Source organism: Scyliorhinus torazame, chromosome 13, assembly GCF_047496885.1.
Source record: "Scyliorhinus torazame isolate Kashiwa2021f chromosome 13, sScyTor2.1, whole genome shotgun sequence".
Classification (NCBI taxonomy): Eukaryota; Metazoa; Chordata; class Chondrichthyes; order Carcharhiniformes; family Scyliorhinidae; genus Scyliorhinus; species Scyliorhinus torazame.
In genome coordinates, this window is record NC_092719.1 from 52032841 (window position 1) to 52059296 (window position 26456).

Here is a 26456-nt window from a genome sequence, read left to right on the forward strand (position 1 = left end):
CAAGACCGAGGCAACCATTGATCTTGAGGCAACCATTGATCTGGAGAGCAAGAGAAAATCTGTAATGTATGTGACCTTTACTGCTTGATCCTATGAGATCTCTTTTTGTATTGGGCTTGGCACAGTTCTTTGGAGTATTTTGGAGCCACATTTTACTCCTCATGTTTTTTGGCTTCAGCTGGGAAATGAGCAGCACTGTCAGTCAACTTACCTACACTCCTTATTAATAAAGCATTTGGAAAACTGTAGTATACAAATAAACAACATTAAGACACATATATCCAGAACTGTGTCACTCGTGCGTAGCAACACTATGATCCTCATAGCAAATTGTAAAAAGCTTCCCAAATAACAATTTTCTGAAGAAAGTGATCCTTCAAAAGGCAGGGAAACTCACATGGCAAAACGCTGTAAATATAAATTTACAAGTATGGTTTGCTAGTTTTCTTTCACAATATCGTAAGTTAGTAAATCTGTTTGCGTCAATTCACAACAAATTACATAATAACTTAATAATTTTGCACTAATCCCAGTTGCAGATAGTCACAGGGAACAATAAAAATCGAGTTCTTCAATCCCTGTCCTAAGTAGAAATGGGCTGTTTAGCACAGGGCTAAATTGCTGGCTTTGAAAGCAGACCAAGGCAGGCCAGCAGCATGGTTCAATTCCTGTAACAGACTCCCCGAACAGGCGCCGGAATGTGGCGACTAGGGGCTTTTCACAGTAACTTCATTTGAAGCCTACTTGTGACAATAAGCAATTTTCATTTCATTTTCAATTAATCAGCAGGTTTTAAAAATGAGGTTTGAAGAAGTTAATGCAAAGGCAATTCAAAATATTTTTTCCAAGAATAGTTTATTGGACAGTTCATGTTTCTTTTTCTCCTTTAAAAAAAATAAATTTAGAGTACCCAATTCATTTTTTCCAATTAAGGGACAATTTAGCGTCGCCAATCCACCTTCCCTGCACATCTTTGGGTTGTGGGGGGGAAACCCACGCAAACACGGGGCAGCACGGTAGCATGGTGGTTAGCATAATTGCTTCACAGCTTCAGGGTCCCAGGTTCGATTCCCCGCTGGGTCACTGTCTGTGTGGAGTCTGCACGTTCTCCCAGTGTCTGCGTGGGTTTCCTCCAGGTGCTCCGGTTTCCTCCCACAGTCCAAAGATGTGCAGGTTAGGTGGATTGGCCAAGCTAAATTGCCCTTAGTGTCCAAAATTGCCCTTAGTGTTGGGTGGGGTTACTGGGTTATGGGGATAGGGTGGGGGTGTTGACCTTGGGTAGGGTGCTCTTTCCAAGAGCCGGTGCAGACTCGATGGGCCGAATGGCCTCCTTCTGCACTGTAAATTCTATGTAATTCTATGTAATGTGCAAACTCCACATGGACAGTGACCCAGAGCTGGGATCGAACCTGGGACCTCACCGCCGTGTGGCAGCAATGTTAACCACTTCTCCACCGTGCTGCCCCTGTTCATGCTTCTTTAATGCATAATTCCCAGCAATATATCCTGTTACTAAGATACACCGTTAAAAAAAATGGCAGAGTTTTGTTGCTGCAAAAAAGTAACAGGAAATTCTTACACATGAACCAGCTTATTCTGCTAGAGTACAACCACCTCAAAGCAGCAGCTCAGACCTTCAGAGAAGTTGCTTCAGCATCAGTGTGTAAATTCTGTTTCCTTTTGTTTTTAATCTTTAACTAAATAATGTGCATTGGTTTTGATTTTGACAAGCAGGAAGATGCATTATTGAACCACTCTAAAACGTCAAATGGTTTGCAGGCTTTGTTTTTAAACTGTTCAGAATCACGTCTGGCTCGAGATCATAAAGTGAATTCACGGATCCCGTACTCCTACTGAGGGCTTAAAAATTTGAGCATGGATGCCTGCTGGGAGCATGGATAAGAAAATTTATCCTCAACTGGCTTCGCTTTGAAGATAAAAAGTAAAATGTTGCAGATGCTGGAAACAGGATGTCATACACCAACGGAAGTTATCCTAAATGTTAACATCAACTTCCCCCCTCTACGGATGCTGCCTGATCAACCTTTTGTGCTTTCATTTTTTGTGTCATTCATTCAAGGGATGTGGGCTTCGCTAGCGAGGCCTGCATTTATTTCCCACCTTGCAAAAGGAAGAGGATTGTGTTGAATGTAATTCATCTCAGTGCCAGATCATTGCTGCAGGAGTTCCTCAGAGTAGTGTCCTAAGCACAACCATGTTCAGCTACTTCATCAATGACCTCCTGCCTCCATCATAAGGGTCAGAAATGGAGGTGTTCACTATGATGGAACAGTGTTCAATTCCATTTACAAAATTTCTCCAGTAACGAAACAACGCATATTTGCATGCAGCAAGGCGGGGATAATATTCAGATTTAGACAGATATGTTACAAGTTATATTCATGCCATACAAGTGCCAGGAAATGCCCATCTCCAGAAATAGAGAATCTAATTATCTCCCAATGACTTTTCAATTCGACTACCATTGTTGAATTCCAGACTATCAATATCCTGAGGGTGACTATTAACCAGAAACTCAAATGGACCAGCCACATAAATAGAATCTCTATAGTGCAGGAGAAGGCCATTCGGCCCATCGGGTCTACACCGACCCTCCAAAAGAGCACCCCACTTAGGCCCACAGCCGCCCCATCCCTGTAATGGGCAGCACGGTAGCACAGTGGGTAGCACTGTTACTTCACAGCTCCAGGGTCCCAGCTTCGCGGCTTGGGTCACTGTCGGTGTGAAGTTTGCACGTTCTCCCCGTGTCTGCGTGGGTTCCTCCGGGTGCTCCGGTTTCCTCCCTTAAGTCCTGAAAGACGTGCTGTTAGGTAATTTGGACATTCTGAATTCTTCCTCTGTGTACCCGAATAGGCGCTTGAATGTGGCGACTAGAGGCTTTTCAGTATAAATGTAAGCCTACTTGTGACAAAATTATTATTATTATTATTAATGGCACCTAACCATTGTACACTAAGGGGCGATTTAGCATGGCCAGTCCACCTAACCTGCACATCTTTGGACTGTGGGAGGAAACCAGAGCTCAAGGGGAAGCCCACACAGAGACGGGGAGAATGCACAAACTCCACACAGACAGACACCCAAGGTTGGAATTGAATCCGATCTCTGTGAGACAGCAATGCTAACAACTGTGCCATCGTGCCACCCACAAATACTGTGACTACAGAGCATGTCAGAATCTGAAATTCTGCAGCACTCATCTTCTCAATCCCCAAAGCCTGTCCACCAGCTACATGGCAGAGAGTCAGGAGTGTGACAGAACACTCCCACAATGTCTTAATGAGTGCAGCGTCAACAACAATCAAGAAGCTCAATACCATTCAAAGTAAAGGAGCTCGCTTTACTAAGCAGCTCAGCCTCCACCTGAAACATTCACTCCATCCAACAACAGCACACATTGGGAACAGTATTCGTCATTTACAAGGTGCACTGCAGTAACAAGCCAAGGCTACTTAGAAAGCACCCTGCACCCTCTTCCACATAGGAAACCAGGGCAGCAGTCACATGGGAACACCATGTTCCCGTCCAAGTCACATATCAAACATGACTTAGAATAATATCGCTGTTTCTTCACTGTCACTGGGTCAAAAACCTGGAACTCGCTTCCAAACAATATTGTGGATGTACAAATACTACATGCACTGCAGAGGTTCAGAAAGGCAGCCATCACCTTATCAATAGCAATTGGGGCTGGGTAAAAAATGCTGGCCTAGCCAGTGACGTTCACATCCTGTGAATGCGCAAATGAAAAAAAATACATTTTTTCAAGGGCAATTAGGGATGGGGAATAAATTCTGAGCCAGCAATGCTCACATACCATGAACAATTTTATTTATTTTATAGACTCCGCTTTCTTGCCCAACTGGCTTTAAGGGCAGGTCAATGAAGCTCCCGAACGAGATACACAATTTCAGCATAGGAAGGTGGTGAACAAGGGCAACTGTTACAGTCCATGCTTCCAGTAGAAAAAAAACTCACATCTACAGTGCATGTCAGAAAACTGACCTGTTGAACTTGCAACTTCCAACATGACCATGTACCTATAAAATAACACCTTGGACACAAACACTTCCACCAGTTGTGCATAAGCCGACAGAGAGACATGTAATTAATTCCCTTGGTGAATTTTAAAAGTGATGTTATTCTCTTTGATGATTTCACTATCCCTATAGATTTATTACCTCTCTATCTGAAAGCCATGCAGGAAATTATTTACTACGAGTAAAACTGCACAGAATTAGACAATGAGTGGTTATTGTCAACACTGATGAAACCAAGTCAATGATGATCAATAAATATTGATAATAACATTTTCTACAAGAAATAGATAGGTTTGAAATGACAAGGGAAGCAGAAGTATAGGTACTTCCAGTAGTTTACTAACAATCTGTCCAAGACAGAAAAGAAACATAAATTAGCAGCCTGGTCAAACAGTATTTGGATTCCAACATATATCAAGTACAATGGAGTAAATCCTTCCCTAAAGTAAATCAGGTTCTCTGTGAATAATCATTGCTTTCTAGTTAAAATTCAAAATAGAAAGCAGAATTCAGATCACATCTGTACCTCTCTCAGCAGTAGAAACTGAGCCTCTGACAAATCATTTAAATGAGAAACTATCCAAATAAGGCATTTAAAATGAATTCTCCAGTGGGTTTTCAAATCATTTGGATAAATTAAGTTAGAAATCTCGTTAGAACATGAATGCACACACCTTGGCAGTTACAGTGAATTATGCTGATGCATGCTGGGTAATGTGGCACATGCTCAGATTGGGGTACCAAGTGAATTGCATGCGTAGAGTGATACTTCTTGGAAAAAAAATTCAACTGCAAGTCCAATATTTTCAGCAGGTTTGGTTGGGGGCCTTAAAATTTAAAAATATTCAGAAGAGAGGTGGGACAATTTTAGAGTTGCATTTAATGACGTCATTTGTGAAGTATGCATTTTTCTAGGTAAGTTACAAACCTTACTTTGAGCCCTTAGTCAGCAAGCTGAAGGGGGAAAATGACAGGTGAAAAAGATTTTTAAAAATATGTTGAGCGATTTGATTAGTAAACTTTCTTTCTCTTATTGATTCAATATAAGCTATCTTGAAGCAGTCATCCAGCTGCTTTGAGCTGTAATTTATTGTGCAGTTTTATCTCCCAATACAAACTCTTCAATAAATATTACAATTTACTGAGGAATTCCGTTATGCCCTTTTAGAAAATGTAAACCACCAATCAATAGCTAAATCAATTCAAAATTGATTATTTTTATAAATTCTTGATAGTTTTATCGTCAGTACTTCATTAGTTACTTTTCTCGCTTTTGATTTGTGCATTCGCTACCTTTTCAGTTACCACTTGTTACTGTTTTATTTGAAATAATCAATAATGTCTAATACAGCAAGTATGAAGTCATTGTGCGATGGAAAAATAATGGACAGTTAGTTCAGGCAGCTGCAGTTGTTTTATGCAGATCACATTGAAGTCTGGATTACAAATTGCACTATAAAATGTACATATTTATAATTTTTTACAGATATAAATCTTTTGACTCATCTTCCAATCAATATTTTTGATTTCACATTTAATAACAAATGAATAATTTACCTTGTGTACAAATAATTTCAAATTAACAAGTATAGTTTCTAAACAGATTGAAATGTGAAATTTCTTGGGTAACTATTTTTCATATTGACCATTAAATATAAATTGCCTAATTTAAATTGAATCAAACAGATACACAAGTTCCATATTGTTTCGAAGAAAATGCGCGCAATTACTATCAATCTGTTGCGGCTCAAGTTGATTTTTAAAACTTTTTTATTCACCAACTGTTGTGTTTTGCAAAATCATCCGTTTCTAACGTTACTGTAATTTTGCAAAGAAATATCTTTTGGAAATTTGTGCTGCAAAAAATTGAGGGACATTTTTTGCAGAGTAAAATATTTTTATTTTTGTGTACCCAAAATCAGCATCAAGCACCTTTCAATATTGCATGATTAGAATGTGAATAATGCTCCCTCTATTTTGTTCCAACAATGCACTTCCTAGACATCAGAAGATCCCTAATGCATCCTTGTAACATTTTTCTATAAAGCCATTCAGTAGCATCAGAGCAAGATGCAATGTCAAACAGGGGCAGTTAAAATGTGGGGTTGATGACTTCCGGTGGCGGCTATGAAGGAGTAAGTCGCACATTTGGTGGCTCCCACTCTGTTCAGACTTTTGGACCTTTTCCCCCAATTTTCTACCGGACTTGAATTGTAAAACCGATGTACTGAATTCCCACATCGGTACATGGAGAGAAGGACTAGAAGTGCTTGTAAAGGCAGAAACAGAAAGACCGAGAAGGCTAGGGCTGAAGCTGCAGCAGGAGACAGCATGGCGGAGGACCGGACCTCTGGTTTGTCGACCCAGCGGTCAATGGAGCAGCTGATGCAAGTTATTCAGGAAGGCTTTGCTGAGCAGAAATGGGACTGCTTATACCTGATAAAAGAGTCAATTGAGCGGCTGGAGCTTAGATTGGATGCCCAAGATCAGGCGATCCAGAAGGTAGAGAAGGCGCTGGCTGAGCAGGAGGAACATCAAATTGCGGTGGAGTTGGAGGTGGGGTTGCTGAGAGACCAGCAGAAGAACTCCAGGAGAAGGTGGAGGACCTAGAGAATAGGTCATGCCGGCAGAACTTGAGAATCGTTGGGCTCCCGGAGGGGTCCGAAGGAGCGGACGTTGAGGCATACATCACTGACATGTTTGAGAAGCTGCTGGAGGATGGGACATTTTCCCAGCCCTTGGAGGTGGATAGTGCTCACAGAGCACTCACGTGGAAGCCACGAATGGGAGACCCCCACCCCCCACCGAGGGCAATGGTGGTGAGATTCCACAGGTACTTGGTTAAGGAGCGCATTCTACAGTGGGCCAAGCAGACACGGAGCTGTAAGTGGGACAACAGTATCCTGCGGGTCTACCAAGACCTGAGTGTGGAGGTGGCCAGGAAAAGAGCAGGCTTCAACCAGATTAGGTCGATCCTTTTTAAGAAAAAGGTGAAGTTCGGACTGTTGTATTCGGCCTGTCTCTGGGTCACGCACGAGGAACATCACTTTTATTTCGAGTCGCCCGAGGACGTGCTGGACTTCGCGAAAAGGAAAGGACTGGTGGTGGACTGAGAACTTTTGAACTTTGCTGCAACGTTCATGGTTTTCTTTTTGTTTGTTTTTCAGTTCTTTTTTTTTTGAAAGTTTCTCGTTTTTTGTTTTGTGGAAGCTGATTGGAATGCCTTTTGCATTGATTTGGGACCAGCGGTAGAGCTGAGTGAGTTAAGGTTTTCATTTGCACTGTTGGGGGATGGAGGTGTGCTTGTTTAGATCTTGGTGTTTTTCTGTCGGGCAATTGTGCGGGGATTGTTTGATGTTGGAGTAGGGAACAATAGGTGGGAGACTATCCGGCGCCATGGATGGGGGCCACCAAGCTAGCTGGGCGGGCTAGTTCAGTGGGGGGGGGGGGGGGGGGTTGCATATGTTCGGTTTATTAAAGGGGTTGGGTTACAGAGTGTTGTTACTAGGTGGGGGGTAAATGTTCTGCTGATGAGCAAGGGACTTGGGCCAAGGGACAGAGAGGAGGTTGGGGGCGGAGGCTGCCTGGGGGCGAACCTGTGGAGGTGCGGAGCATGGGCTGGAGGCTGGCCCAAAAAAGGGGATGGCTGATTGACAGAGGGGGGGGGGGGGGGAGCAATGAGCCCCCCAACTTAGGCTGATTGCCTGGAATGTTCGAGGGTTAAATGGGCCGGTCAGGAGGGCATGTGTGTTTGCGCATCTTAGGGGACTGAAGGCGGACATGGTAATGTTGCAGGAGACGTACCTTAGAGTAACTGACCAGATTAGATTGAGGAAAGGCTGGGTCAGTCAGGTCTTTCACTTGGGACAAGACTCAAATACTAGAGGGGTCGCGATCCCGATCAATAAGCGGGTGGTATTTGAGGCGGGTAGAATAGTCTTCAATGTGGGAGGTCGGTACATTATGGTCAGTGGGAAACTGGGGGTGGGGTGCAGGTGGTATTAGTAAATGTGTATGCGCCAAATTGGGATAATGTGGAGTTTATAAAGAGGATGCTGGGGATGATACCGGACCTGGACTCACACAGGTTGGTCATGAGAGGGGACTTCAACACAGTTATTGACCCTGGCTTGGACCGGTCAAGCTCAAAAATGGGCAGCCAGCAATGGTAAAGGAACTAAAAGGGTTCATGGAGAAGATGGGGGGGCTTGGATCCATGGAGATTTGGGCAGCTGAGGGTGAAGGAGTTCTCCTTCTACTCACAGGTGCATAAAGTGTACTCCCGGATTGATTTCGTTATTTTGAGCAGGGCCTTACTGGCAGAGGTGGTGGACACGGGGTACTCGGCGATCACAATCTCAGACCATGCTCCGCACTGGGTTGACCTGCAGGTTAGTAAAGACAGTAACCAGCGTCCTCAATGGAGGTTAGATGTGGGACTTTTGGCTGACGAAGGGGTGTGCGAGCAGCTGAGGAAATGTATTCAGAACTACCTGCAGGTCAACGACACGAGGGAAATTTCAGCAGCTATGGTCTGGGAAGCACTGAAGGCGGTGATCAGAGGGACGCTGATCTCGGTACGGGCCCATAGGGAGAAGATGGACAGGGCAGAGACGGACCGACTGGTAAAGGAGATACTACAGATTGATAGGAGGTATGCGGTGGCAGGGCTTTTAAGGGAACGGCAGAGGCTGCAGGCGAAGTTCGGCTTGTTAACCACAGGGAGGGCGGTGGAGCAGCTGAGAAAGGCGAGGGGAATGACCTATGAGCATGGCGAGAAGGCCAGCAGAATGCTTGCACAGCAGCTTAGAAAGAGGGAGGCAGCCAGGGAGACAGGGAAAGTAAACAATGGAGATGGGAACTTGGTTGGAGATTCAACGGGGGTGAATAAGGCGTTTCGGGATTTCTACAGTAGGCTGTTACAGGTCTGAACCCCCTACGGGGCCGGAGGGGATGAGGCACTTCTTGGAGGGGCTGAATTTCCCAAAGGTGGACGGGGAGCTGGTAGAAGGGCTGGGGGCCCCGATCGGGTTGAAAGAGATAGTGGAGGGTCTGAAGGCCATGCAGTCGGGTAAAGCCCCAGGGCCGGACGGGTACCCAGTGGAGTTTTATAAAACGTTCTCTGGGATATTGGGGCCAGTGTTGATGAGGATGTTCAATGAGGCAAGGGAAAGGGAGGTGCTGCCCCCGACGATGTCACAGGCCACAATTTCACTGATTATGAAGCGGGACAAGAACCTGGAGCTGTGTGGGTCCTACAGGTCCATATCCCTGTTGAATGTAGATGCCAAATTGCTGGCCAAAACTTTGTCCTCCAGGATTGGGGATTGTGTTCCGGACGTTATTGGGGAGGACCAGACGGGGTTTGGTAAGGGTAGGCAGTTGGTGGCCAATGTAAGAAGGTTGTTTAATGTGATCATGATGCCCCCGGAAGGTAGAGAGGTAGAGGTAGTGATCGCAATGGATGAAGAAAAGGCTTTTGATCGGGTAGAATGGGATTATCTGTGGGAGGTACTGGGAAGATTCGGATTTGGGCGGGGCTTTATTGACTGGGTCAGGTTGCTGTATCAGGCTCCTGTGGCAAGTGTACGGACGAATAGGACAACATCTGACTATTTTAGACTGTACCGGGGGGGACGAGACAGGGATATCCCCTCTCCCCACTGTTGTTCACGCTAGCTATAGAGCCGTTGGCAATTGCTCTGAGAGCCTCAAGGGGCTGGTCAGCGAGGGAGGGGGGGGGGGGGGCACCAAATCTCGCTCTATGCAGACAACCTGCTTCTGTATGTATCGGACCCAGTAGAGGGGATGGAAGAAATCATGAGAATTCTAGGGGAATTTGGCCGGTTTTCAGTGTATAAGCTAAATATGGGGAAAAGTGAGATGTTTGCCGTCCAGGCGAAGGGACAGGAGAGGCGATTGGGGGAGCTGCCGTTTAGATTAGTAGGGGGAAGCTTTAGGTACCTAGGCAAACAAGTGGCGCGGGAATGGGACCGACTGCATAAATTAAATCTGGCCCGACTAGTAGACCAAACGAAGGACGATTTTCGGAGATGGGTCGCGCTTCCGTTGTCACTGGCTGGGCGGGTGCAGACGGTGAAGATGACGGTCCTCCCGAGATTCCTGTTTTTATTTCAGTGTCTCCCCCTCTTTATTCCGTGGTCCGTTTTTAAACGGGTCGACAAAGTGATCACTGGCTCCTTTTGGGTGGGCAAGACCCCGCGAGTAAGGAAGGTAATGCTTGAGCGGAGTCGGGGAGAGGGCGGGCTGGCGCTGCCAAATTTTAGTAACTATTACTGGGCGTCAAATATTGCCATGATCAGGAAGTGGGTAGTGAGGGAGGGGTCAGCATGGGAGCGTATGGAGGCGGCTTCATGCAAGGGCACCAGTCTGGGGGCGTTGGTAACTGCGCCTCTGCCGTTCCCGTTGGCACGGTACTCCACCAGCCCCGTGGTGGTGGCGGCCCTGAGAGTCTGGGGGCAATGGAGGAGACATGTGGGAGCAGAGGGAGCATCAGTCTGGTCCCCAATCTGTAATAATCACCGGTTTGCCCCTTGGAAGTATGGATGGGCGGTTCCGGATATGGCGAAGAGCAGGGATTGAGAGGATGGGAGATATGTTTATCGAGGGGAGCTTTCCAAGTATGAGGGCGCTGGAGGAGAAGTTTGGGTTGGCGAGGGGAAACAAATTCAGGTATCTGCAGGTGCGGGACTTCCTACGTAAACAGGTGTCAACCTTCCCGCTCCTACTGCTAAGGGGGATTCAGGACAGGGTAGTTTCCAGAGGGTGGGTAGGAGAAGGGAGAGTCTCTGACATTTACAAGGAACTTATGGGGGTCGGAGGAGACGCAGACCGAGGCGCTAAAGCGCAAGTGGTAGGAGGAGCTGGAAGGAGAGATAGAGGATGGTCTATGGGTGGATGCGTGGAGTAGAATCAACCCGTCCGCAACATGTGCCAGGCTCAGCCTGATACAATTCAAGGTCGTTCATCGGGCTCACATGACTGTGGCCCGAATGAGCAGATTCTTTGGGATGGACGACAGGTGTGCAAAATGTGCGGGAGGACCAGCGATCCATGTCCACATGTTCTGGATATGTTCGAAGCTTAGGGGATTTTGGCAGGGGTTTGCAGATGTCATTTCCACGGTGTTAAAAACAAGGGTGGCACTGAGTCTAGAGGTGGAAATTTTTGGTGTGTCGGAAGACCCGGGAATCCAGGAGGAGAAAGAGGCAGACGTTCTAGCCTTTGCTTCCCTGGTAGCCCGGAGACGGATACTACTAGCTTGGAGGGACTCAAAGCCCCCGAAGTCGGAGACCTGGTTATCGGACATGGCTAGCTTTCTTCTCTGTTTAGAGAAAATCAAGTTTGCTTTGAGAGGGTCACTGCTAGGGTTCGCCCGGAGGTGGCAACCGTTCGGCGACTTCTTCGCGGAAAATTAATCGTCAGCAGAAGGGGGAGGGGGGCACCGATCGGGTGCTTAGAGTACGGGGTTAATAAAGGTGGGACCTGTAAGGAAGAGAGATGGCTTTTGCACTATGTGTATAGTTTCATGTACATTGTTTATTTTGTTGTTGTTGCAATACCAAAAATACCTCAATAAAATGTTAATTTAAAAAAAAATGTGGGGTTTATCCTTGCTAAGAATTTGGTTGAATCTGCCCAAAGGTATTTTATATGCAAAGTTTGCAGCCAAGAAAAATTCCAGCTTAATTTGAAGGAAAACGCCCATGTCTACCTACGACACCAAAACTGTGGAAAATGAAATGAAATGAAATGAAAATCGCTTATTGTCACAAGTAGGCTTCAAATGAAGTTACTGTGAAAAGCCCCTAGTCGCCACATTTCCGGCGCCTGTTCGGGGAGGCTGTTACGGGAATTGAACCGTGCTGCTGGCATGTCTTGGTCTGCTTTCAAAGCCAGCGAATGAATTACAGTTTTTACTTTATGCAACATTTCAAATTGTAAAATGTTAAGATTACCTTTTGCTTAGCACTGTACTGATCTTTGAAAACACAATTGTAAATTACCTGTTCCATTCACTGAAGTTTGAACTTTCAAAGACTGCTGACTTGAAGAATCTTCACCTCTAAAAGAGAACAGAACTCAAGAAAATGCTGATATTGTTTTCAGGAAATTAGACAACTGAATACTGCGTAATATCTAAAACTATAATTATTTCATTAAAAACTCAAATTAATTTAATTCATATTTTCATAACCGAGCTGTGGCAACTCATTAATGAGGAATGTGTTTATTGAAGCGGCAAAAACATTAGTACATATTTCTTCCTCAATAGTTCACTGGTGGGCAAGGAATGAATGAGACTTCCTTATTAATCCAGAAGGGTTTTTAAAAATATAATTAGCATAATACCAATAAAAGAATATTTCCAGCTGTGATTGAGGATTTTCTGAAGGAATCCAAATTCCTGCATATAAATTCAGGGATTAACATTCCTTAATAGTTATATATTTTCAATTTTCATTGAGATGTACCAACACTAAGAACAAATGTGTCTGTCACATTACCAGAATCAGTCTATAATTGATGCACCAATTTGGTTCCCATTTTCAAAAACATGGAAGAAGCTGCTGTGGGATACAATCCATGTTCTTGGAAGTTGGATAATTATCAGTGAAAACAAAATTGTGCCAGTGGAATTCTATAAGAAGTTTTCAGAGATATTGAGCCCACTGCTGGTGAGGACATTTAATGAAGCAAGAGAGAAGGGAGTCCTCCCCCCAACAATGTCACAGGCCTCGATTTCATTGATCCTGAAATGGGAGAAGGATCCGGAGCAATGTGGGTCATACAGGCCAATTTCTCCATTGAATGTGGATGCCAAACTGCTGGCTAAGATACTGGCCACAAGGACTGTGTCCCGGAGGTGATAGGGAAAGAGCAGATGGGATTTGTAAAGGGCAGGCAACTCGAGGCCAATGTTCGAAGGCTGTCAAATGTTATTATGATGCCCTCAGAAGGAGAGGAGGTGGAGGTAGCGATGGATGCAGAGAAGGCTTTTGATCGGGTGGAGTGGAATTACCTGTGGGAGGCGCTGGGAAGGGTTGGGTTTGGAGAGGGCTTTATTGACGGTGCGGTTGCTCTATCAGGCACCAGTAGCGAGTGTGCGTACGAACCGGCTGAGGTCGGGGTACTTTAAACTACACGATAGACGAGGCAAGGGTGCCCCCTCTCCCCATTACTGTTTGTTCTGGCCATTGGCCATGGCGTTAAGAGCCTCTAGGAACTGGAAAGGGCTGGTTCGGGAGGGGGGTGGGGGGGGGGGGGGCTCACCGTGACTCGCTTTACTCAGATGACCTGCTCTTGTATATTTCAGACCCGTTGGAGGGGATGGGGGAAGTAATGCGAATCCTGGGGGAATTTGGCAATTTTTCGGGTTATAAATTGAACATGGGGAAAAGAGAGATGTTCGCGATCCAGGCAACAGAACAAGAGAAGAGACTGGGAGAGCTGCCGCTTAGAATGGTAGGGAAGAGCTTTCGATATCTGGGAATCCAGGTGGCCCGGGAATGGGAGGCACTGCGCAAGTTAAACCTTTCCTGGTTGGTAGAACAAATGGAAGGGGGACTTTAAGAGATGGGACTGGGGAGGGTGCAGACCGTGAAATTGACGGTCCTCCCCAGATTTCTGTTTGTCTTTCAGTGCCTCCCCGTCTTCATCCCAAAGGCTTTTTTCAAGCGGGTGAATAAGGTTATTTTGGGCTTTATGTGGGCGGGTAAAACCCCGCGAGTGAAGAAAGTATTGCTGGAGTGCAGTCGGGGGAGGCTGGGTTGGCACTGCCGAACTTCTGCAATTATTACTGGGCGGCTAACATAGCCATGGTTAGAAAGTGGGTAGTGGGGGAGGGGTCAGCATGGGAGCGGATGGAGGCGGCGTCATTCAAAAACACCAGTTTAGGAGCACTGATAACGGCACCTCTTCCGTTCTCGCCGGCCCGATACTCTACAAGTCCAGTGGTGGTGGCGGCTCTGAGAATCTGGGGGCAATGGAGGAGATATAAGCGATCTTTGGAGTGTTGGAAGAGCCAGGGGTTCTGGGGACGAAAGAGGCTGACGTCTTGGCCTTTGCCTCCCTGGTAGCCTGGAGATGGATCTTGTTAATGTGGAGGGACTCGAAGCCCCCGAGTGTAGAGACCTGGGTTAGTGACATGGCTGGGTTTCTCAGTCTCGAGAAAATAAAGTTCGCCTTAAGAGGGTCAATGGTCGGGTTCACCCAGAGGTGGCAGCCGTTCGTCGACTTTCTCGGGGAAAATTAAAATGTCAGCAGGTGCAGTATTCCGGGGGGGGCAGGGGCCAGATTGTTGTTTTATAGTTGGGGTGTGTGAAGATTGAGATGGGGGGGGAAATGTTTATTATACCATGTTGATGTCATTGTCCATGTTATTTTTATAAAAATTTTCAAATACCTTAATAAAAATTTTTTTTTTTTTTTAAATAAAACAAAATTGTGCCATACAAATGCCAACTAGTATACAACGAGCTTCAGTTACATCATTAGAAAAAACATTCAGGTGTTCAGATACTCTTCTTCCATGACAGTGGCAAAGAGTAAGACATCTTCCATTTGAAGAATCTGCTTTTCTTAAATAACTAAACAAAATTGTCCAAGAAATAAATGGAATATCACAGCACTTTGTGAATTATAGGATTAGTTTCACTCCTATGACTTCATAATTAATTCTTTTGGTTTTTTTAAATTTTAAGTGCCCGATTATTTTTTTTCTTCATAATTAATTTGTACTGTATGACTTGAATATTGTGTGTTTTTAATACCAGCGCAATGTGCGTTTAATGTTCTTGTAATTTATTAATTAAAGGAATAATAATAGTCAATTATTTAGTTAGTACCTCCCAGGACCTCGCACATCATACCGCTTTCTTACACACCATAGTTAATTTCCTCTGGAGTATCTACCCTTCTGCAAGTATACGGATGTACTCTTCTAGCCATTATCTATAGAAATGCAACTTCAATTAGCTCTTTATCAATTGTACCTGGTTTTGATCACATCAGAGATTTTCTGCTCCAGCTCTATTCGCTTTAATTTTTCCTTTTCTAGTTCTTGCTTTAGAGTTTCAGCATTTGTCTCTTCCCTAAGCTTCCTTAGCTCCTCCTCTGTTTAAGAAGGAAATAAGAGGGTAGATTTTGATAGAAATCCATCACATTAGATTGATTATACAATAATCATAATACATCATCAGGGTGAACCATATTAAATTTATTGTACAGGACTTATCCAACGCCAGGTCATAAAGTTGACTTCATTAGTCTCAGCCTTGGTGGGTCAAATCCAATTACAATCTCAGATCTGCTAACTCAAAAACACATGTTCGTTCAATTGATTTAGGTGGTGCGCTCGTGGCCGGATTGTGTTTTAATATATTCTTACAGTCTGTTTTCAAAGAATTTGCAATAATTACAAGAAATTTTTTCTCTAAATAAGAAAGGACACATATGCAGAATTGTTTTCATACAACATCTTGTTGCATCTTTCATACCACCTCCAAAAGATTCACATACAAATTAATTTGAAATGTAATTGCTTATGTTGATAACCTGAACAGCCATCCTTTGCACAGTAAAATCACACAAAACACATTGGGATGAAAGACCATGTGATATGAATGTTGCCAAAGTTGTGGTTGGTGTGGGTTTAGGTTGGGGGATGGGTTAATGTTGTCTAACAGATCAGAACAGCTTGCTTTTGTTCAACTAGTACCAAGACTGTTTCTTTTAACAGCCGCCTGAATAACCAAAAGACAAATGGGAGCCTAGCTCCAAGAATAATTCAAAATATGGCACCTCTGGCAATGCAGCACTTCCATATTAGAATAGTGGATAGACTATAAGATCAAATACTGTGTTGGAATCACTTTGAACACAAGACAGCTTTCTAAGTTCCTTTATTTAAAGTAAACGCCTTTGACAAAAGATCTTTCAGATGTTCAACTATGTCTGGCTTAACTTATTACAGGCAGTACTTTGAAAAGCTGCCAGAGTGTACCAGAGTAACTTGTTAGTTTCTTCCCACAATCACGATTACTATGCTACACAGCATATAAATTGTCAAATCTCATGACATTTTAAGTCATTAGCACATTACAATATGCCTAATGATTCAATCCTTCCCTTTAAACTTCAACAAAAGAAATCCATCCACAGCATCTATTTCAAGCTTTCATCCTGAGCCTTAACTTTGGGAAATGTGACAGCCAATGCACAGCAAGTTCTCATAGCAATGCAATATCGACTGAATTATTTATTTTAGTGATTTGATTGAGGGATAAATATTGTCCAGGATACCAGGCAGCACTTTCCTTTTCTTCTTCAAAATAGTGTCAAGGGGTCTTTTCACCTGAAAGCACAGGTACTACTGAACTACAGTGTCAGCCGAGTCGGGATAAATGTTTTTTTGTTGGTTGGCAAGATGTATTTAGTAAGATGCCACAGGGTTTTGTCCTCAGGCCCCAACTATTTACAATATATAATTAATGACTTGAATACAGGGATAAAAGGTACTATAGGACATTAAAATAGGTGGGATAGTAAATTGCAGTGAGGAAATAAGAAATTTACAATTGGATATAGGTAGGATAGGTGAGTGGGCCAAAATTTGGCAGATGTAGTTTAACGTGGATATATGTGAGATTATCTATTTTGTTTGGAAAAATGGAAAAGCAACTTCATTATTTAAATGGAGAGAAACCGGAGTGCTTGGGTGCAGAAAGATCAGAGTGCCCTTGTGCACAGAAAACCAGCATGCAGTTACGCAGGTAATAAGGAAGATAAAAATGGAATTTTGGCCTTAATAGCTAAAGGCATAGAGTATAAAAGTAGAGAGGTGTTGCTGCAAATGTACACGGCATCGGTGAGGCCGCACCTAGAATACTGCGTACAATTTTGGTCCCCGTATTTGAGGGGGATGTAGTTGGATTATAGGAAGGTTAGCGGAGGGTAACTAGATTGATTCCATAGATATGGGGTTTGTCTTATGAAGAGATTGAGCAGTTTAGACCTACCATCTCTCGAGTTTAGAAGAATGAGAGCATATCTAATTGAGGTATATGTGATGAATAAAGGTATTGACAAAGTAGACATTTTATGGTAAGGGTTAACAGATTTAAAAAGAGATGAGGAGAATTTGCAACTTGATGCGACCATCAATTCACTCGAAGACACGTGGAGAAGTAAACCGTGGTTTTAATCAGCTTAGAACTAAGCCTGCCTGTGACCGGTACAACACTGAAGGCGGCCCCGCAGGTCAGCAGCTCTTATACTTCCTGTAAAGGGGGTGGAGCCATGGGCGGAGCCCGTACATGCCCCAACATATCCCCTGTGGGTGAAGCCACACAATGGCCCATAGGTAGAGCCCACAGGGTTAATAACATAACACAGTGCACTGGTGAATTATCAGTAATTATACATTCATCACATTCACCTCCTGTTTAAAAAATGAAGTCCGGCGGGGGTGACGAGCTCATAGATTCAATCGGTCCGGTGCCCGGATCGTACGTTGCGACCACCGAAGCACTGGTGTTGCAGCCGCTTTGGGTGGCTGTGGAAGTGGGTCCGGAGCAGGCACAGGAGTGGACTCCAGGAGCGGCACTTCCGGAGCTTCATTCCTGTGGACCGGTGCAGCGGGTGGGAGGGAGCGCGGGAACCATATAGGGGTGAGGGCGCTGAACATGGGAGGTTGGACGGGACATAGTGTGGGGGATGCAGTAGTGGGAGTGGTGTTGGAGCCTGCGGGCGCCAGGTCCCGGAGGGAGACGGTATCTTGCCGGCCATCGGGATGTTTCACGTACGCATAGTGTGGGTTGGAGTGCAGTAGCTGGACCCTCTCTACCAGGGATTTGGTCTTATGGCTCCGAACATGTTTTCGGAGGAAGACTGGACCCGGTGTCATCAGCCAGGGCGGAAGCGAGGCCCCGGAGGTAGCTCCCCTAGGGAAAACAAACAAACGGTCATGAGGAGTCTGGTTTGTGGCCATGCAAAGGAGGGACCTAATAGAGTGGAGCGCATCTGGGAGGACCTCCTGCCAGTGAGAAACTGGGAGATTCCTGGACTGCAGGGTCAGTAGGACGGTCTTCCAGACCGTTGCGTTCTCCCTCTCCACCTGCCCGTTTCCCCTGGGGTTATAACTGGTAGTCCTGCTCGAGGCGATGCCCTTACTGAGCAGGTACTGACGCAGTTCGTCGCTCATGAACGACGAGCCCCTGTCGCTGTGGGCATAACTGGCGAAACCAAACAGGGTGAAGACCCATGCAGGGCTTTAATGACAGTGGGGGTGGTCATATCAGGGCAGGGGATGGCAAACGGGAAGCGGGAGAACTCATCTATGATGTTAAAGAAGTACATGTTGCGGTTATTGGAGGTGCTGAGGTGGTCCCGCGATGGCTGTCCGTGTAGGTCGTACACGTCGAGCGGCGTAGCAGATGGCGGCCCCCGTTGGCAAGCGTGGCGAGCGGTGAGGAAGATGGCGTCCAAGATGGCGGCCTCCATGGATCGCACATGGGGGAGGATGGCCAAGATGGCGGCCCCCATGAGTCGCACATGTTATGCGGTGGCGGAGTCGGCAGACACACTGGCACCTTGTGGGGTCTGCGGGCCGGTGAGTCTGTGGATCGGGTCTGTGAGTTCGAGTTCTTAGACCTGGCCAGGCAGACTTTGGCGAAGTGTCCTTTTCGCCCGCAGCTGTTGCAGTTCGCGTTGCGGGCCGGGCAGTGCAGTGGGGGGTGTTGGGACTGGCCGCAAAAGTAGCAGGGTAGCCCCCCCCCCCCATGATGGGCGGGCGGTCGCGCGGCACAGCCTGGGGTAGTCTCGGGTCGGGGGACCACGAGGGGGTTGTGTGATTGGCCGGGAACGCAGTAAGGCTCTGAAAAGCGGCCTCCAGAGAGATAGCCAGTTTTACCGTGTTGTCCAGGTCCTGGGCCCCTTTTTCGAGCAGGCGCTGTCTCACATAGTTCGATCGGACCCCTGCCGCGTAAACGTCTCGGACGGCGAGCTCCATGTGCTGAGTGGCCGTAACGGCCTGGTTGTTACAGTTGCGCGTGAGGGCTTTGAGGTCGCGTAGGTAATCATCTAGCGACTCCCCGGGGCACTGGCAGCGAGTGGTGAAGACGTGTCGCGCGTATACCTCGTTCACAGGCCACACATAGAGGCGTTCGAGTAGTGCGAAGGCCTCTGTATAGGAAGCGGCTTCGAGGCTGTTTAGCACAGGGCTAAATCGCTGGCTTTTAAAGCAGACCAAGGCAGGCCAGCAGCACGGTTCAATTCCCGTAACAGCCTCACCGAACAGGCGCCGGAATGTGGCGACTAGGGGCTTTTCACAGTACCTTCATTTGAAGCCTACTTGTGACAATAAGCGATTTTCATTTCATTTCATTTTCAAGCTGGACAGAAATGCGATGGCTCACCCGTGCGTGGAGGAGGCTCAGCTTCTGTTCGTCAGTGACGGATGGCGTAGACGACGCGGCGAGATAGGCCTTGAAGCATCGAAGCCAATGTGAAAAAATTTATTTCGCCTCTGCGGTCTGTGGATCGAGTTCCAGTCTGTCAGGTTTGACGGCTGATTCCATAGTAGTATTTTAAGGTGATTAAATTGATGCGACCCATCAATTCACTCGAAGACACGTGGAGAAGTAAACCGTGGTTTTAATCAGCTTAAAACTGAGCCTGCCTGTGACCGGGTGTACAACACTGAAGGCGGCCCCACAGGTCAGCAGCTCTTATACTTCCTGTAAAGGGGGTGGAGCCATGGGCGGAGTCCGTACATGCCCAAACATATCCGCTGTGGGTGAAGCCACACAATGACCCATAGGTAGAGCCTACAGGGTTAATAACATAACAGTGCACTGGTGAATTATCAGTAATTATACATTCACCACACATCTCACAAAAGGTTGTAAATCTGTGGAATTCACTACCCCAGAGTGCGGTGGATGCCAGAATATTGAGTAAATTTGAGTAGATAGACAGATTTTTAATTGATAGGTTGACGGGTTATGGAGAATGGGCAGGAAATGGGTTGATTGATAATGGAGAATGGGCAGGGAAGTGGAGTTGAGGCCAAGAGGAGATTAGCCACTATTATATTGAGTGGCAGAGCAGATAGAGGGGTGAATTGCCTATTCCTGCTCCTAGTTCTCATGCCCTTATGTTCCATGTCCATTTGCTGCAACATTTATCAGATCATTTTCTGTCGCCCATCATAAAACATAACTTCACCTTGCCCTCTTATCCGAATATACTTTTCCTTCCCTGAACACTTCTTCACTTTCTCATCATCCAAAAGCCTTCCTATACAACACCTTCCAATTTGTCCCCATCTACAGCATTTTTTGTTGTGAAAGGTAGAGATTTACATGCACTTCTGTCAATGAGATAGATAGATTTTTAGATTTTAATGGCATCAATATGTACGAGGAGAAAGCAGGAATATGGCACTGAGATAGAGGATCAGCCATGATCTTATTAAATGTCAGAGCAGGCTCGAAGGGCCGAATGGCCTACTCCTAGTACTCCTGCTCCTAGTTTCTATGTTACAATCTCCTCTATATTGGGGATCCCAAACACAAATTGGATGAACATCTCAATATTGTTCACAAGTATAATCCTGACCTCTATGCAGCTTGCTACTTTCCCTTCCCTTTATTTCCAATTGAATCCTTCAAATTTGGGCTTCCTACATTGTTCCAACCAAATTCAACGTTGATTTTAGTAATCACCCTGGACTTTAAGTTTCTCCAATCCAAATTTAGCTTTATCCCCATCCACTTTGGATTTGCTTCTATGTTTCTTGTGCCTATTAACAGCCTGACTGAAAGGGGCTTTGTGCATCATTTAGTACTTTTATTTCTTTCCAGTCTTCATTTAATATGTTGGGCAAAATCTTCTGATTTTCTTTCTCCAAGTGTTGGCCTGATAGAGCACTGCCAACTCTACAACGATTGGGGCATCATTTTTAAAGGACAAGCTGCGAGAGACAAAACATTTATCCATCCCTCCCCTCAAACAACTGGAGCTCCCATGTGGGGCAGTGCCAGGGGGAAGTGCTGAGGTAATGCTCAAGCATGTCCCTCTACCCCTGGGTGCTATACTTACCAGTACACCCCCGGCAGGTTCCCTTCACCTTGTTCACGTTTTGTAAAAGCAGTTGTAAAGCTTGCCGGCATGGAATCCTTAACATGGGGGGAGCATAAGGCGGGGAAGCCCTTCAATTCAATGATAATTTATGGAAATGAGGTTCCCGACCTTTCAGGTTGGAACCCCGTTACAACACCTACGAGGGCCGGAGAAAATCAGAGACCGAGATCTTGTTGGCGAGATTAGTGTTTCAGCGGTCAGATGGGATCTTGCGTCACCGACCCCATTTTCACCTGTGGCAAAAAAATCCCAGCCATTGTATCAGCCTATTCTGAAGGAGAAGTATTGGAGCTGTAATTTTCTTCTGGGAGAACATATGATAAAAAAAAGAGGAATGTTCTCATGGTGACTCGTGTTCACCAGATTAACTTTGAATTTAGTTCCTTCACAGTGTTTGAGTTGGATGTTTTTAAATAAATGTTCTTGTCTTTCGTCAGATTCAGAAGTAAGTTTTAAACATCCTTCTGCTGTTCTGATCTATTAACATTTACGTCACTGAAATGGTTTAAGAAAATGAGAACAGAATCGACTTCAGTTTAAAAAGTGCTAAATTTGGCTAGAACCTGCAATTTCTTCCACAGTTGGGTGATAAATAGACAATCACGAGAGGACAGTAAGCGGATTGCAAATAAATAACTATGAAAGAAAAAAATGCACATATTAATTCTCATCACATCTTCAGGATATCTCAAAGCATTCAGAATCAATGGGTGGGATTTACCAGCCTAGTCATGCCTGACTTGGTGATGAGACAAAGCCAGATTCTCGCAAGATTCGCAATGCTGGAAATGTCTCTCAAGATTCAACTGAACCTTGCGAGACGTCACAATCTGGATATTGCCCTCACTGGGTGTGATCCAGATCTGCATATTTAAATGTGCAATTAGGCTGCGCCAGATTCTCCCGGTGCCCAGGAACCATCGGCCTCCCCAGCGAGGCCCTGACTGGCATCGTTTAGTACTGGTCCACACAAATATGGACCCGTCGTAACATCATCTGTGGGGTCTCTCAGACCAATGGAGACCCGGATGCTCAGGCTCTGGGCAGGATGGTACCCTGGCACGCCCCCTGGTACCCAGGGACTTTGGTACTGACAGCCTGGCACCTTAGCATTATCACCCAGACACCCTGGTACTGCCAGGGTGTCATGCTGGCAGTACCAAGGTGCCCGGATGACGGGTTGCCCATGCCAGGGGTGCCTTGCCCTTAAGAGGTGGTGTGAGGGGGTGTTCGAGGATCCCGGAAGAGATAGGTTGGTTGAAAGGGGGGGGGGGGGTTCTGGAGGATGCGGTGGGGTTGCTGGGGGGGTGAAAGATTGGGGCTGCCTTTACAAATGGCATCCCAATCCATGAGTAGTCTAAAGTGACTAAAGTGCGGACTCGATGGGATGTTCCTTGCCGAGGCCAAAACAATGGCAATGTATGGTTGAATAGCGCCCACTAAATGCACCCAAAAGCGCACTGTTTTTTACCCCCTTTGAATCGCACCCAATGAATTACTTCAGAACCAATGCATTATTGTTGAAGTGCAGTAACTATGGTTACATAAGTAAGCATAGCAGCCAACTGCACACAGCAATGCCCAACAAGCATAAAGTGAGGTGAATGATTAACCTGGTATTTTAAAAGTGTTACTTTGAGGAAGTAATACCAATCAGAGGAAATTCCTGCTCTTTTGAATAATACCGCAGCAGTTTTTACACCCATTCAGGCAGCGAAGTGTAACATTTCAACCAGAAGACAACATTTCAATGATCAACATAGTGTCATCATTACAAATATAACTGTATAAGTGCTATCTCCCCAAGTAAGTGAAAATAATGTGACCAGTCCGGTTATATTTAAGTTTAGTTACGATTCTTTTAAATCTTAAGCTGTAGTGCACAACAGTCACACTATAGATTTATTAGTTGCAATAGATGCTGTTCACTTTACAAGGGTAGCTTAATTTGACAACATCAGTATGTCAGAACTTCCATGATAAGCATCCAATTGGTCAGTGAAACGTTACCAGAAGCTCAATGATTGACCGTTGCTTGAACAAAAATTCCAGCATAAGTCGCATCATCTTCCATTAATTTCAAAAAAGCTGAATGAGAAAAAAAATGTGCAAAAAAAGAGTGGGCCAATACTGTGTTCTGCCACTAGATGTCCTTTGTCGCATATCACATTTAGAAACCACAGAAAAACGATCGAGGACAAAGCATTGCTGCATCAAGTTTGTTTCTTACTTAAGGCTAACATAACCCTTGGAGTAAGATTCAATCAAATGTAATATTTTGGCACTAGCTTGGCTACAGAATTTTTTCAGCACCAGGATTTCAGTACTCAGTTAGGTGGGTGGACGGCTGGTTCGTGATGTGGAGCGATGCCAACGTGGGTTCAATTCCCATACTGGCTGAGGTTATACACAAAGAGCCCACCTTCTCAACCTTGCCCCTCGCTCGAGGTATGATGAACCTCAGGTTAAAAAAATAAATCACCACCCAGTCAGCTCCATCCCAAAAGGGGAGAGCAGCCTATAGTCCTCAGGTACTGTGGTGACTTTCACTCCCAATAGCATCAGCACACAATAAAGCAAACAAAGGAAACTCCAGGACTCCTGACACCTGGATTACATTTTTCAGTGGGATCTGAATGGAATCGGAAGCACAGAAAACTGAATGAATTAATTTGCTTACTAACTGACCCAATTACATTGGTTCAGTTAGAAGAAGAGTGTGAAACTTGACGGCAATAGATCTTCTTTGCGATGTACCAATACATTGAAGGTGTTACGTGCATTTAACTGGCCAGAGGAAACGGCTACTTTGATCGGATAGCACATGGTCTGCAAATAAAATCAGCTGCATTAACACCTGATTTTTAATTTGAAGAATGTCATCAATGTTGGAAGAAATGGGTTTTAGCAATACTCAGAGTAATAATAATCTTTTTATCGTCACAAGTAGGCTTACATTAACACTGCAATGAAGTTACTGTGAAAAACCCCTAGCCGCCACAATCCGACACCTTTTTGGGTACACGGAGGGAGAATTCAGAATTCTCAGCTGGTATCAGAATTGAACCCGCGCTGCTGGCCTTGTTCTGCATCACAAACCAGCTGGCTAGTGCACCGAGCTAAAAAGGGAAGAAATATATAAAATCTGATTTTGTCCAAATTATACTCTGCTCCATTTGAGGAGTCATTCCGTTTATCCATTCCACTTTGAATTGAGTCGGCATATTTATCTTTCTGGAAGTGGTAAAGTGTGTTTTTGTTTAAAATTATATATTTTTTATTTTATCAACCGTATAATTTTGGAAGAGTATTCTTTTAAGTCTGAAAAATTAGTTTGTATTAACTAACAAAACAGTGGCTTGACAACATAAGATAATTTACATGATTTAAAAAGATCATGGAAATATTAAATAGAATGGAACATCAGTCCTAAAAATAATCATTTATATGATTAAAAGTATTATTTTATTCTAATATGTTGCAGTAAACTAACAGGGAATTTGCATTTAATCATTGCAAATCCTCTTATGACTCCATCAGCGTATTGTACTTCAGAGTATGCAGTTGTATAACTGGCCTGCATAATCATTAAATCTTAGTTATGCTGTCAAATAGGATTACATCAATACTAACTATCCAGCTTTGCATTCTATTCTGTACAACGTGTAGCATTCAAAATCTGATTAAAAATGCCATAAACATTACATTAATCATCAGTACTCTACTACCCCCATATGAAAATGTTAAGATCAAAAACCCCACATTATGAGGATGCGCATGTTTTCTGAAAAGTAATCATCAACAAATGTCCAAAGATGTGCAGGTTAGGTGGATTGGCCATGATAAATTGCCCTTAGTGTTGGGTGGGGATACTGTGTTATGGGGATAGGGTAGGGTGCTCTTTCCAAGAGCCGGTGCAGACTCGATGGGCCGAATGGCCTCCTTCTGCACTGTAAATTCTATGATAATCTATGATAATCTATGAAATCTCCATTCCAGAACATTTCAATTTGGGGAAAACTAGTTACCGAGGTCGTACAGAAACTGGGTGTCAATAATAATTGTGTGACTGCCAAAATTACTTGTGATAAAAGAGCTTTTTTTAAAAAAACGTAATTCTATTCCCTTTACACAATTCTAATTCATTAACTCAGGCCCAATTTTCACGACTTTCCTTTGTAACTTCCATTCTATTCAAATCTAAATTATGAACTGTCTGTTTTGTTAACCCTAGTTAGATACCGCAAAAAAGACTTGCATTTAAATAGTGTCGTTCATGACCCCAGAACGTCTCAAAGCACTTCACAGCCAATGAAGTACTTTTGAAGTATTTGGATTTTGTTTATTGTCACGTGTACCAAGTACAGTAAAAAGTATTTTTCAGCGAGCAGTTCAACAGATCATTAAGTACATGAAAAAAGAAGGAAATAAAAGATAATCCATAATAGGGCATAATAAGGTCAGTCCATAAGAGGGTTGTTTAGGAATCTGGTAACAGCGGGCAAGAAGCTATTTTTGAGTCTGTTTGTGAGTGTTCTCAGACATTTGTATCTCCTGCTGATGGAAGAAGTTGGAAGTGCGCGTAAGGTGGGTGGGAGGGGTCTTTGAGTATGCTGCCTGCTTTCCCCAGGCAGTGGGAGGTATAGATGGAGTCAATGGATGGGAGGCAGGTTTGTGTGAAGGACTGGGTTGTGTTCATGACTCTCTGAAGTTTCTTATGGCAACTGCTCAGCCCAAGACCACAACAGGCTGTGATGCTTTCTATGGTGCATTTGTAAAAGTTGGTAAGAGTTAATATGGGCATGCCGAATTTCCTTAGTTTCCTGAGAAGTACAGGCGCTGTTGTGCTTTCTTGGTGGTAGCGTCGACATGGGTGGACCAGGAAAGATTTTTTGGAGAGGTGTACCCCAAAGAATTTAAAACCTCGGCCCTGTTGATGCTAACACGGGTGTGTACAGTACTTTGGTTTCTGAAGTTAATGCCCAGCTCTTTAGTTTTGCTGGCATTGAGGGATAGATTGCTCTCACTGCACTACTCCACTAGGTTCTCAATCTCCCTCCTGTATTCTGACTCGTCGTTATTAGAGATCCGGCCCACTATGGTCGTATCGTCAGCAAACTTGTAGATGGAATTGGAACCAAATTTTGCCACGCAGTCGTGTGTGTACAGGGAGTATAGTACGGGGCTAAGTACGCAGCCTTGTGGGGCCCCGGTATGGAGTACTATTGT

At 44.8% G+C, this 26456-nt stretch overlaps 1 protein-coding gene across 9 annotated transcripts in view; it reads right to left on the minus strand.

Moving 5' to 3' along the window:
• Positions 1 to 26456, minus strand: part of LOC140388010 (GRAM domain-containing protein 4-like) — a 286335-nt gene that overhangs the window by 70493 nt on the left and 189386 nt on the right. For all 9 annotated transcript variants that reach the window (XM_072471476.1, XM_072471468.1, XM_072471469.1 and 6 more), the window contains 2 exons: positions 15077 to 15197; positions 12089 to 12147 (listed from right to left, as the gene is read on the minus strand). In XM_072471476.1, the coding sequence (XP_072327577.1) occupies positions 12089 to 12147; positions 15077 to 15197 (180 nt within the window). The remainder of the gene's footprint in view (positions 1 to 12088; positions 12148 to 15076; positions 15198 to 26456) is intronic.